The sequence below is a fragment of the Loxodonta africana genome, chromosome 4, assembly GCF_030014295.1.
Source record: "Loxodonta africana isolate mLoxAfr1 chromosome 4, mLoxAfr1.hap2, whole genome shotgun sequence".
In the NCBI taxonomy this organism is placed as follows: Eukaryota; Metazoa; Chordata; class Mammalia; order Proboscidea; family Elephantidae; genus Loxodonta; species Loxodonta africana.
Genome location: NC_087345.1, coordinates 90,791,339 through 90,803,662, shown reverse-complemented (window position 1 = coordinate 90,803,662; position 12,324 = coordinate 90,791,339). Strand labels below are relative to the sequence as shown.

Sequence of the window (12,324 nt, the reverse complement as noted above, 5' to 3'; positions counted from 1 at the left end):
GGCTCTTCCTATGGTGGGAAAAACGGCGACACAGAAGTAACTGCCCGCTGCCTGTCGGTCGAACAGACATAGGGCTGTGGAGGTCGAGTGAGGGTCTAATTCAGTAAAGAATAGTGTGGGCTGGACTGATAAAATATATCTTCACTGAGCTGAGACTTAAGATGGGCTTGGCAGGAGGCGAACGCTTGAGAGAGCAAGGTTTGAGGAAGGTGTTTCAGAGAAATTTGTAGAAATCTACGACCCTCGTGGAAAGGCTGCCAAGGTGAGGTAACCTTGAGTTGATCTGTGTAGGTGGTCAAAGGTTCCCGGGAATGGATTAATGGTTCCGCCACACAGCGCCAGAGAGGAAAGATCCTGCTTTGAGACAATACCTGGATTTGGTTTTCCTCCAGCTGAGGGACAGGGGTGGAGGGTGGAGGGCAAGAACTAGTGGGCGGTGCCAATGCGACTGGGCGGGATCAAGCGGGCCTTCCCTGCAGCGACTGGAGGCCAGGGAAAGGGGCGGGGCTTCCGGCAGCAGCGGCGCTCGGGCGTCGGGTGACGCTAGGCGGACGAGTTGTCACGTGACACGGAAGTGACTCCGAACAGGAAGAGGAGGAAAAAAATAACCGTCCGCGACGCCGAGCCGAACCGGAGCCGCAGCCACCATGAACAGCAAAGGCAAGGATAGGGGACGGCTGAGGTAGTCGGGGGAAGTAATGCTGGCCCAGATCGAGTGGGCCCCGAGCCCATGATTACCGAGCGCCAGGGTTGGGGCGGGCTGCACTGCGCTCCTCGGCCAGCTGCAGCCTTGGGCTGCGTCTGATGCCTTCGTCATTCCCGAAATACGGCTGCTCGCCCCCTCCCGGCCCTTTCCCCCTTAAACTCTGTGGCGCAGTTTGGAGTTGTGGGCTTGGGGGGGGGGGGCTCGTCATGATGGGCATCTGCAGGAGCAAATGGGGAGCTAGAGCAGGGATTTGGGTAGGCCAATGGAGAGGCGGCGGGGGCGGGGCGCCGCGCTCCGGAACTACCGGCAGGTCCCCGGGCTTAACTAATGAGGTGCCCGAAGGGTCCCTTTTCTTCATCTTTTCGCGCCACCTCGCCCTTCGCTGGTGGGGGAGCACTCTCCCGGTTCCTATGATCGTACCAGTGTATCTGTCAGAACATAGTCTCTAGCTTCGTCAGTCGAAACTTCCCCCCCAGCCTGCTGGGAACGTGCACCCCCATCTTCAGCCCTTCATTCTTTTCCCGGTTTTACGTTCACTTCTAGCGTTCACTGTCTCTTTGAAAGTCGACCTTGAATAGACAGCTGTGAGGTAAAGAATCATAATCAACCTTAAACCAGCTTTGTGGCGACTACCCAGGGCAGGGGCAGGATGCATCCTTAAAATATCAGCAACTCTGTATCCCAGGAACTGGTGCCTAGACCTGTCTTGCATTCCGGAGGGAGCTTGGATCCAGCTAGACTTTCTCATTACACTAGTGGGAACAGTGTCCTTCCTGCCCAGTCAGAATCCAGCACTTTGAGTTCTAAGGATGCAAAGAGAATGCATATTTTCTTGGCCCCAGGAATCAGTCCTTCCGGTGCAGTCTGTTTGCAAAGGCCTTCCTGATTTCTCCCTCTGTGGTAGCTACCCAGTGTGCCCTGCCCCATTTTGGTAGCTCTGTATGGTAGGCAACACGCGTTTCTTTTTTTTTTGTCTTCCAGGTCAATATCCAACGCAGCCAACCTACCCAGTGCAGCCTCCTGGGAATCCAGTGTACCCACAGACCTTGCATCTTCCTCAGGCTCCACCCTATACTGATGCTCCACCTGCTTACTCTGAGGTGCTTCCAGTTTACTAACTTGACCTAATTGAGAATACCTTGGACCACATTTTCAGTTCTTAGCTAAGTCTGACTCTACATGTTTTGCTCTTCACAAACAGAAGAGTGCTCACATGAAAAAACGAAACCACAGTATACTTCAGCAATGTCTGTTGGGTTTGAGAATGTATTATATGATTGCTTATATTATTTGGCAGAGGCTGAGGGTAAGATGAGTTTGCGTTCCTTAAACCTAACATTAGCTATCGCAGGAAGTGAGCAGGAAAATATTGAGTGGCAGTGGAGAGACAACTTGTATAATTTACAGTGTAATCTGCACGAGGAGAATTGATTCACTGAAGAGATTTCAAATAGGTATGTGATAAAATAACACTTCCCTTGTCTTCTGCCTTTTCTAGCTCTATCGTCCGAGCTTTGTGCACCCAGGGGCTGCCACAGTTCCCACAATGTCAGCTGCATTTCCTGGCGCCTCACTGTATCTTCCCATGGCCCAGTCTGTGGCTGTTGGGCCTTTAGGTTCCACAATCCCCATGGCTTATTACCCAGTTGGTCCCATCTATCCACCTGGTTCAACAGTGCTGGTGGAAGGAGGGTATGACGCAGGTGCCAGATTTGGAGCCGGGGCTACTGCTGGCAACATCCCTGTGAGTATGACTTCATCAGAAAAAATGCAGTCCTTGTGTGTTTTAACTCTCTGAAATGACCTTATATTCATCCTGTCACCATTCCTGGATAATAGTTCCCAGTATTGGTATAACCACTGACATCTGGTAGTACGGCAGATAGTAGTTGAGAAGGCAGAACTGTGGCAGGTCAGTAGCATCTGGCACGTTTGCCAGGGGGCTCGTAGTCATAGTCTGAGTTAACCAAATGCCTTTGTTTTCCTATCTTATGAGACTTGCTGCTTTAGCCAGATTGTTTCTTGGGAGTTGGTACAGTGACACTATTCATTCCATAAGCATTTATTGAATATCTGCCATCAGCATCTGGGAACCCCGATTTAAAAAGACGAATGCAAAATCCCTATCAAGTAGCTTTTAGAAAGAGTAATATTACTGGCCAACTTTGTTTGGGACACTAGGGAATAGAGTTATTGTGTCTCCTGCTTAGTTCCCCTATGCATGGTCTTTAAAGCCCAAATGGTGGTCCTTGTTAGGGCCAACTACTCAGTAATCATATGCTAGAGATGAGCTGAGAATGGTGCTTTCAGTGGTCTCTTTGAAAACTATCCAAGGACCCTGTGGGATAGAGCCACAGACCTGGTACCCCACCCCTGTTTTGGAAACATGGGTGGGAATGATTTCCCACCCTGAAGATGACTGGCTGTAGGTCTGGACTACGTACCCATATCAGTAGGCTTCATCTTGGAGCTGGAACCCTTTATATGAGTGATGGGCTCTCTTTTATGTTTGTATCTTTGGGTTCACGGAGAATATAGATCTGCTTTAGGAACCCTGGTGGCGCTGTGGTTAAGAGCTCGGCTGCTAACCAAAAGGTCAGCAGTTTGAATTCACCAGCTGCTCCTTGGAAACCCTATGGGACAGTTCTACTCTGTCCTATAGGGTTGCTGTGAGTCAGAACTGACTCCACAACAGTGCGTTTTGGAACTCAAATTGGTGCCAGAACTACCTCCTTAAAATGCTAGTGATCTGCAGGTACATTGCCATCTTGCTAAGAGGCCCTCTGACTCACCTGTGTCCTCTTCCCTGTACCCGCTCAACCTTGTCCTTTCCTTTCAGCCTCCACCCCCTGGATGCCCTCCCAATGCTGCTCAGCTCGCAGTCATGCAGGGAGCCAACGTCCTTGTAACTCAGCGGAAGGGAAACTTCTTCATGGGTGGCTCAGATGGTGGCTACACCATCTGGTGAGGAGCCAAGGCCACCTCTGTGCCGGGAAAGACATCACATACCTTCAGCACTTCTCACAATGTAACTGCTTTAGTCATATTAACCTGAAGTTGCAGTTTAGACACATGTTGTTGGGGTGTCTTTCTGGTGCCCAAACTTTCAGGCACTTTTCAAACTTAATAAGGAACCACGTAATGGTAGCAGTACCTCCCTAAAGCATTTTGAGGTAGGGGAGGTATCCATTCATAAAATGAATGTGGGTGAAGCAGCCCTAAGGATCTTCCTTTAATTCCTCCGGAGTAATACTGTACCATACTGGTCTTTGCTTTTAGTAATAAAACATCAAATTAGGTTTGGAGGGAACTTTGATCTTCTTAAGAATTAAAGTTGCCAAATTATTCTGATTGGTCTTTAATCTCTTTTAAGTCTTTGATTTATATTACTTGTTATAAATGAAATGCATTAGTTGTCTGCCTTTTCCTTTGCATCCTTTGCCCCACATCCCATTCCCAGCCCCAGTCTTCCATTCCCTCCTACCAATCTCCATTGAATCAGTGGTGCAGGACAGAAAGCCAGTCAGACTAATTTTCTTGTCTCCTTGCACTTCTCCCCACTTGTCATCTTTTAAATAGTCGTTCACAAGGATCCTCTGAAACCCCCTCTGTGCTCCAAGCACAGACCCCATTACTTCTGCTTTTGCATCTCCTCAGGCAAAAATGGAGGGTGCCATGTAGATAATTTTTTTGTTGTTGTTTTTGGCAGGGGACACTCTTTTTATAGGTTGCCTCTGCATAGAAGAACCTAACCCGAATTTGTTTTGGTGCCAGAAAAACAGTGAGCTCATGTTTGAACAAAAGATTAACAGTGTAAACTGTACTGTAAACAACAGTTTGTTTAAAATATGAGGGGTGAGGAGAAGGATGCATTTCAAAAGCCTGGTGACTTCAGAGCCAAATTAAGGGGAGTTTTCAGATAAAAAATCGGTTACAATTTATTGTCAGAGTGTCTGATGCAGCCACTCATGGCTCCCAAGAATTCTCAGCCAGGTTAATGGGGTCACATTGTGAATGCCTCACTGCAGAACGACTTGAGTCCAGTGAAGTCTCATTAGGGTGAAGAATATTTCAGGGATCCTTAATATTTTGATTTTTGTTTTCTGAAATTGGATTTTACTTTATGTTATAATTTCAGTTCATCTAAATTTGTGTTCTGTACATGTGATGTTTGACTGTACCATTGACTGTTATGGAAGTTCAGCGTTGTATGTCTCTCTCTACACTGTGGTGCACTTAACTTGTGGATTTTTTTATACTAAAAATGTAGAATAAAGACTATTTTGAAGATTTGAATAAAGTGATGAAGTTGCATTACACCTCACTTCAAGGATTCTTTACTTAGCTTGCTTTTAGATCTCTTTTGTATTGTCGTTTCTATCCTGCCTGGATTTAAGATAGGTACTCCTGCTGTTCTGTGTTCTCTAATCAAGCCTTTGAAATAAATGCAGTAGTAGAAAGCAAGGTTTGACCATTTTCATGAGTTTCAGTCTGGATGTTCAACTGTTCTTCACTTTACTTCCAAAGCTCTTTGATTTTCTTAGAAGCTTATTATGCCAGAGGATTCAGAACCTATACTTAGAAATACTTCTGTAATCTAGGCTGCCAAGACTGATTCCTCAACTCCTTAGACAACGGAGGCAATAAATTAAGACCTCAAAGGAAATTTAGCTTAATTCCAAAGTAAGCGATATCTGAGGAGATAATGGTTTGTACCAAACATTGTGCTATTTAAACACACCTCATTTTGAGACTAAGATCCAAGAAGCTTCTCTGGACTTGATTCCAAGGACACTGGTGGGAAAAGGTGGTAGATTTTTCCTGGCTCCCTCAGTCTATACATAGAACGGGTCTGGGAAATCCAGGTCTTGCCAGGATGGAGGCTAAGCTAACTCATCCCCCAGGGTATGTTTCCTGGGACCATCTTTGTACCAAACCCCTGAGATAGTTCTGGGAACTTCTGAAACTTCGCTAGTATTCTTACCGCATTGGAGGATATATCTTCAAAGGAGTTAAATAAGCAAAAGAAAATGATGTCAAAGAGTTTAAGGAAGGTAAGTTGAGATGTAAGGGTAGTTATTTCATAAACATGAGAGTCTGATTTATGCATCACTTCATGAAAGCTTTTAATTCTGATAAGAATAGTACAAGTTATGAGGTTGTTGGGGAATATGGGAAGGAAAGGCTCAGACTTAAAGTTTGTAGCACGTTCAACAGGAGGTAAGGTCTCCTACCCCAGCTGACCTGGTCTTTCACCTGGGTATCCAGCCTCTGGGAAGAACTGTGCACAGTATCTTGGCTGGGGCTATTACTAGGTGACCGTGTAGGGGACAAATGAGCAGCCAGCAACGCTAACTATCTTCTCCCTCCCCTCAACCTGTGAACAAAGTAAAGACTGGGCATATAAATGTTTCCTGGTAGAGCCCCACCTTGTCAGCCAGTCATAAATACCAGCTGTATTACAAAGGCCTGGCTAAAGACATCATACATTGCTTTCTCCATGTCCCTGGTGTCAATGATGTTGATATTTGGGCATGTCCCTGGGGGAAGCTCAGATTTGCCCATATCCATCAGTGCTGTTCACTGGCTTCAGATAAAACTCCCACCTAATAAATGGTCCATGTGTTGGTGCTGGAGCCTGGGATAAGCTCCTTGGAGCTCAGAAGTCATTAGATGAAATATTCTTCCTTCTCCCTGTCCTTGGCTGAGTCACTCTCCATCTGGAGGATGGCACCGGGCTCGCCTTCTGCAGGTTCATAGGTGACGTAGCTGCCTTTGTTCTTGTATAGGTAAAAGAAGATGAAGATCACGACCGATAACAGTGTGAGGAAGACCACAGTGATGACAACTTGGGAAGGAGAGGGGAAATGCAGAGTTTTCAGGATTGAGGACATCTCAGGAATTCATTGGGTCACCCAAATTATATGATTCCCTCACTTTTTTCATAAGTATCCTCCTGTTCCAATTAACTAGCGTCCAACTTCCAAATCCATGTTCTCTCACCAAGCCCAACTTCATGGGACATGATATCTGAAGTCTCTTGGTATCTAAGCTAAGACCAAAGCTTTTGACTTCTGACAAAACTGAACTCGCTCCCAACCAGTTCCTGATAATTGCAATAGAAACAGGAAGGAGGTAGATAGGAAATAGCTTATCCTGACAGGAAGAGTTTTTAAAACTCAGTCTCTTGTAGGGGTTTCTCTGATCCTTCCCATCCTCTTCCTCACCCACTCAACAAACCACAAATATCCTCATCCCTACCCACGTACTCTTGAGTGTAGTGCCATATGTACCTATATCTATTTGTGGCCACCTCCCAACCTATCATTTACTCGCAGTGCCTCTGACAGAAGGCTCTAAGAGTCTTTTTATAACCTTGTATGTGTAAGATAACCCACATGCCCAAACGAGCCTATTAATGGATTCGGTCCTTGATGTTATGGTGCTGTTCCCATATGGAGAAAATCCCAGCTTGTAACACTGGGTTTCAGGCTATTTGTGGAGTGAGATGGCTCCTGGTCCCTAAAGGTCCCTTGGATTTGACTCAAAACATTTGTTACCTGCAATGAGTGCTGTGCTGGCTTCAGCTTCTGGGGACAGGGCCTCAGGGGCCTGCAGGATTGGGGTGGTCATGAGTTCTTCTCCGGGCAAAGCTGGAAAAGTGGAAAAGGAAGATGTGGTCATTTTTTTGTTCTAATACAGATGGTGCAGTTTACCACTGCACTCCTTACAGTAAATCCATATAGAAAAACCTGGAGAATAGAGGAGAAAATAAACCAATAACCAAGGACAACATTCTGATGGATTTCTGTCTTCTAATAAAGTGGTTAAAAGTATGGGCTGTGTGACCTTGGAAAATTACCTAACCCCTCTATGCATGTTTCCTCATGTGCAAAATGGACATACTAGAACTTACTTCATAGGGTTGTTGTGACATCTAACTAACTCACTAAGAGCTAGCTATTTACTGGGAATGCGTATTTTTACATAAATGAGATCAAATGTTGAACGTATATACTGTGCGTACTTTTTTACTTTATATTTTATGGCACATGCATTTTTCAATATAAAGTGTTTTAAACATTATTTTTAAATAATGAAATAATACTCCTCTCTTATTAAAACCCTTTTCCACACTTCCAGAATAGGTTCTGCAATTTGAAACGTTCTGAAACAAGGTCCCCTATCCCAAAACATATCCGGCACTCCCTGTTATGGCTTGATTTTCATCCCCTAAAAAGTATGTGTTGTAAATCCTAACCTCTATGCCTGTGATTATAATCCCATTTGAGAATGGGTTGTCTTTGTTATGTTAATGAGACAGGATTAGTGTAGGGTATGTCTTGAGTCAATTTCTTTTGAGATATCAAAAAAACCCACAGCCATTGAGTTGTTTCCAACTCAGTGATCCTACAGGGCAGAGCAGAACTGCCCCATAGGGTCTCCAAGGCTGTAAATCTTTACAGAAGCAGACTGCCACATCTTTCTCTCTCAGGGCAGTTGATGGGTTCAACCCACCAACCTTTTGGTTACGGCCAAGTGCTTGACCACTGTGCCACCAGAGCTCATGGGGCTTTTGAGATATAAAAGGGATTAAAACAAGCAAGCTAAGAAGCAAAGATGGGGGAAGACATATACCAAGATACGTGAAGCTCGCCCAGGACCAGAAGGTGAAACAAACAAGGACCTTCCTCAAGAGACAACAGAGAAAAAGCCTTCCCTAGAGTTGGCACCCTGAATTCAGACTTCTAGCTTCCTAAACTGAGAAACTCCCACGTGTCTGTCAGTTTGTCGTACTGTGGGGGCTTGTGTGTTGCTGTGATGCTGGAAGCTATGCCACCGGTATTCAGATGCCAGCAGGGTCACCCATGGAGGACAGGTTTCAGCTGAGCTTCCAGACTAAGACAGGAAGAAGGACCCGGCAGCCTACTTCTGAAAAGCATTAGCCAGTGAAAACCTTATGAATAGCAGTGGAACATTGTCTGATACAGTGCTCCAAGATGAGCCCCCCAGGTTGGAAGGCACTCAAAAGATGACTGGGGAAGAGCTGCCTCCTCAAAGTAGAGTCAGCCTTACTGACGTGGATGGAGTAAAGCTTTCAGGACCTTCATTTGCTGATGTGGCATGACTCAAAATGAGAAGAAACAGCCACAACATCCATTAATAATTGGAACCTGGAATGTACGAAGTATGAATCTAGGAAAACTGGAAATTGTCAAAAATGAAATGGAACACATAAACATCGATATCCTAGGCATTAGTGAGCTGAAATGGACTGGTATTGGCCATTCTGAATCAGACAATTATATAGTCTACTATGCTGGGAATGACAACTTGAAGAGGAATGGTGTTGCATTCATTGTCAAAAAGAGCATTTCAAGATCTATCCTCAAGTACAATGCTGTCAGTGATAGGATAATATCCATACGCCTACAAGGAAGACCAGTTAATACGACTATTCAAATTTACGCACCAACAACTACAGCCAAAGATGAAGAAATAGAAGATTTTTATCAGCTGCTGCAGTCTGAAATTGATCGAACATCCAATCAAGATGCATTGATAACTACTGAGGATTGGAACGCAAAAGTTGGAAACAAAGAAGGACCAGTAGTTGGAAAATACAGCCTTGGTGATAGAAACAATGCCAGAGATCGAATGATAGAATTTTGCAAGACCAATGACTTCTTCCTTGCAAATACCTTCTTTCACCAACATAAATGGCGACTATACACATGGACCTCGCCAGATGGAACACACAGAAATCAAATTGACTACATCTGTGGAAAGAGATGGTGGAAAAGCTCAATCTCATCAGTCAGAAGAAGGCCAGGGGCTGACTGTGGAACACACCATCAATTGCTCATATGCAATTTCAAGCTGAAACTGAAGAAAATCAGAGCAAGTCCATGAGAGCCAAAATATGACCTTGAGTATATCCCACCTGAATTTAGAGACCATCTCAAGAACAGATTTGATGCATTGAACACTAGTGACCGCAGACCAGACGAGTTGTGGAATGACTTCAAGGACATCATCCATGAAGAAAGCAAGAGGTCACTGAAAAGACAGAAAAGAAGAAAAAGACCGAGATGGATGTCAGAGGAGACTCTGGAACTTGCTCTTGAGCATCGAGCAGCTAAAGCAAAAGGAAGAATTGATGAAGTAAAAGAACTGAACAGAAGATCTCAAAGCGTGGCTCAAGAAGACAAAGTAAAATATCATAATGACATGTGCAAAGAGCTGGAGATGGAAAACCAAAAGGGAAGAACATGCTTGATGCTTTTCAAGCTGAAAGAACTGAAGAAAAAATTCAAGCCTCGAGTTGCAATAGTGAAGGATTCCATGGGGAAAATATTAAACGACACAGGAAGCATCAGAAGAAGATGGAAGGAATACACAGAGTCATTATACCAAAAAGAATTAGTCGATATTCAACCATTTCAAGAGGTGGCATATGATCAGGAACTGATGGTACTGAAGGAAGAAGTCCAAGCTGCTCTGAAAGCACTGGCGAAAAACAAGGCTCCAGGAATTGATGGAATATCATTTGAGATGTTTCAATAAACGGATGCAGCACGGGAGGTGCTCACTCATCTATGCCAAGAAATATGGAAGACAGCTTCCTGGCCAAGTGACTGGAAGAGATCCATATTTACGCCTATTCCCAGGAAAGGTGATCCACCTGAATGTGGAAATTATAGAACAATAACATTAATATCACACACAAGCAAAATTTTGCTGAAGATCCTTCAAAAACGGCTGCAGCAGTATATCGACAGGGAACTGCCAGAAATTCAGGCTGGATTCAGAAGAGGACGTGGAACCAGGGATATCATTGCTGATGTCAGATGGATCCTGGCTGAAAGCAGAGAATACCAGAAGGATGTTTACCTGTGTTTTATTGAGTATGCAAAGGCATTCCAGTGTGTGGATCGTAACAAACTATGGATAACACTGCGAAAAATGGGAATTCCAGAACACTTAATTGTGCTTATAAGGAACCTTTACATAGATCAAGAGGCAGTTGTTTGGACAGAACAAGGAGATACTGATTGGTTTAAAGTTAGGAAAGATGTGCGTCAGGGTTGTATTCTTTCACCATACCTATATAATCTGTATGCTGAACAAGGAATACGAGAAACTGGACTATATGAAGAAGAACAGGGCATCAGGATTGGAGGAAGACTCATTAACAACCTGCGTTATGCAGATGACACAACCTTGCTTGCTGAAAGTGAAGAGGACTTGAAGCACTTACTAATGAAGATCAAAGACCACAGCCTTCAGTATGGATTGTACCTCAACATAAAGAAGACAAAAATCCTCACAACTGGACCAATGAGCAACATCATGATAAATGGAGAAAAGATTGAAGTTGTGAAGGATTTCATTTTACTTGGATCCACAATCAACAGCCACGGAAGCAGCAGTCAAGAAATCAAAAGACACATTGCATTGGGCAAATCTGCTGCCAAGGACCTCTTCAAAGTGTTGAAGAGCAAAGATGTCACCCTGAAGACTAAGGTGTGCCTGACCCAAGCCATGGTATTTTCAATGGCATCATATGCATGTGAGAGTTGGACAATGAATAAGGAAGACCAAAGAAGAATTGATGCCTTTGAATTGTGGTGTTGGCGAAGAATATTGAATATACCACGGACTGCCAAAAGAACGAACAAATCTGTCTTGGAAGAGGTGCGGCCAGAATGCTCCTTAGAGGCAAAGATGGCGAGACTGAGTCTTACATACTTTGGACATGTTGTCAGGAGGGACCAGTCTCTGGAGAAGGACATCATGCTTGGCAGAGTACAGGGTCAGCAGAAAAGAGGAAGACCCTCAATGAGGTGGATTGACACAGTGGCTGCAACAATGGGCTCAAGCATAACAATGATTGTAAGGATGGCGCAGGACCGGGCAGTGTTTCGTTCTGTTGTGCATGGGGTCGCTGTGAGTTGGAGCCGACTCGATGGCACCTAACAACAAACTGAGAAAATAAATTTGTTTGTCAAAGCCATCCACTTGTGTTTCTGTTGTAGCAGCACTCCCTGTCATGCGTCTATCTATTCTACAGAGCCTGAAAGCCCGACCCCTACAGTCATTACCCAAGGTCAGAACACTACAAATGTAATGGTCTCAGTAGTTGTTTGCTGCCATTGAGTCACCCCTCCTCTCACCCCGACTCATGGGGGCCCCATACACAATGGAACGAAATGCTGGTCAGTTCTGCGGCATCTCCGCAATTGTTGCAAATTGGACTGTTGTGATCCATAGAGCTTTCATGGACTGATTTTTTGGAAGTAGACCCCAGGCCTTTTTTCCTAGTCTGTCTTAATCTAGAGGCTCTGTTGGAACCTGTTCAGCATCATAGCAAGCCTCCACTGAGAGGGGTGGTGGCTGTGCATGAAGTGCACGGACCGGACCAGGAATTGAACTCAAGTCTCCTGCATGGAAGGCGAGAACTGGTCTCTGGAAGTCCCTGTAAGTGTTTACACAGTAAGTCAGGAAGTCCTTCAGTCATCTTCTAATTAACATTTTAGAGTAGAGGTTTGGAAAGGTAACAATTAAGCAGAGGTTACTGCAGGACAGAGGTATCCTGGGGAAAACAGGCTGGCTGA

At 44.8% G+C, this 12,324-nt stretch overlaps 2 protein-coding genes across 4 annotated transcripts in view; one reads left to right on the top strand and one right to left on the bottom strand.

The window, feature by feature from the left end:
* Positions 1-527: 527 nt before the first annotated feature.
* DAZAP2 (DAZ associated protein 2) lies at positions 528-5,030 on the top strand. Of its 2 annotated transcripts, none has more exons than XM_010596673.3 (4): positions 528-660; positions 1,688-1,806; positions 2,205-2,373; positions 3,546-5,030. In XM_010596673.3, exons 1-4 carry the CDS (start codon positions 648-650, stop codon positions 3,866-3,868), a joined length of 624 nt encoding a protein of 207 aa, XP_010594975.1. In that variant the 5' UTR covers positions 528-647; the 3' UTR covers positions 3,869-5,030. The 2 variants fall into 2 exon arrangements, with proteins under 2 accessions (XP_010594975.1, XP_010594969.1); XM_010596667.3 differs by having other exon boundaries at positions 529-660; positions 2,205-2,450; positions 3,546-3,703.
* Positions 4,198-12,324, bottom strand: part of SMAGP (small cell adhesion glycoprotein) — a 26,003-nt gene continuing 17,876 nt past the window's right edge. For both annotated transcript variants that reach the window (XM_023556459.2, XM_010596680.3), the window contains exons 3-4: positions 7,267-7,359; positions 4,198-6,554 (exon numbers count right to left, since the gene is read on the bottom strand). In XM_023556459.2, the coding sequence (XP_023412227.2) occupies positions 6,376-6,554; positions 7,267-7,359 (272 nt within the window). In that variant the 3' untranslated portion in view covers positions 4,198-6,375. The remainder of the gene's footprint in view (positions 6,555-7,266; positions 7,360-12,324) is intronic.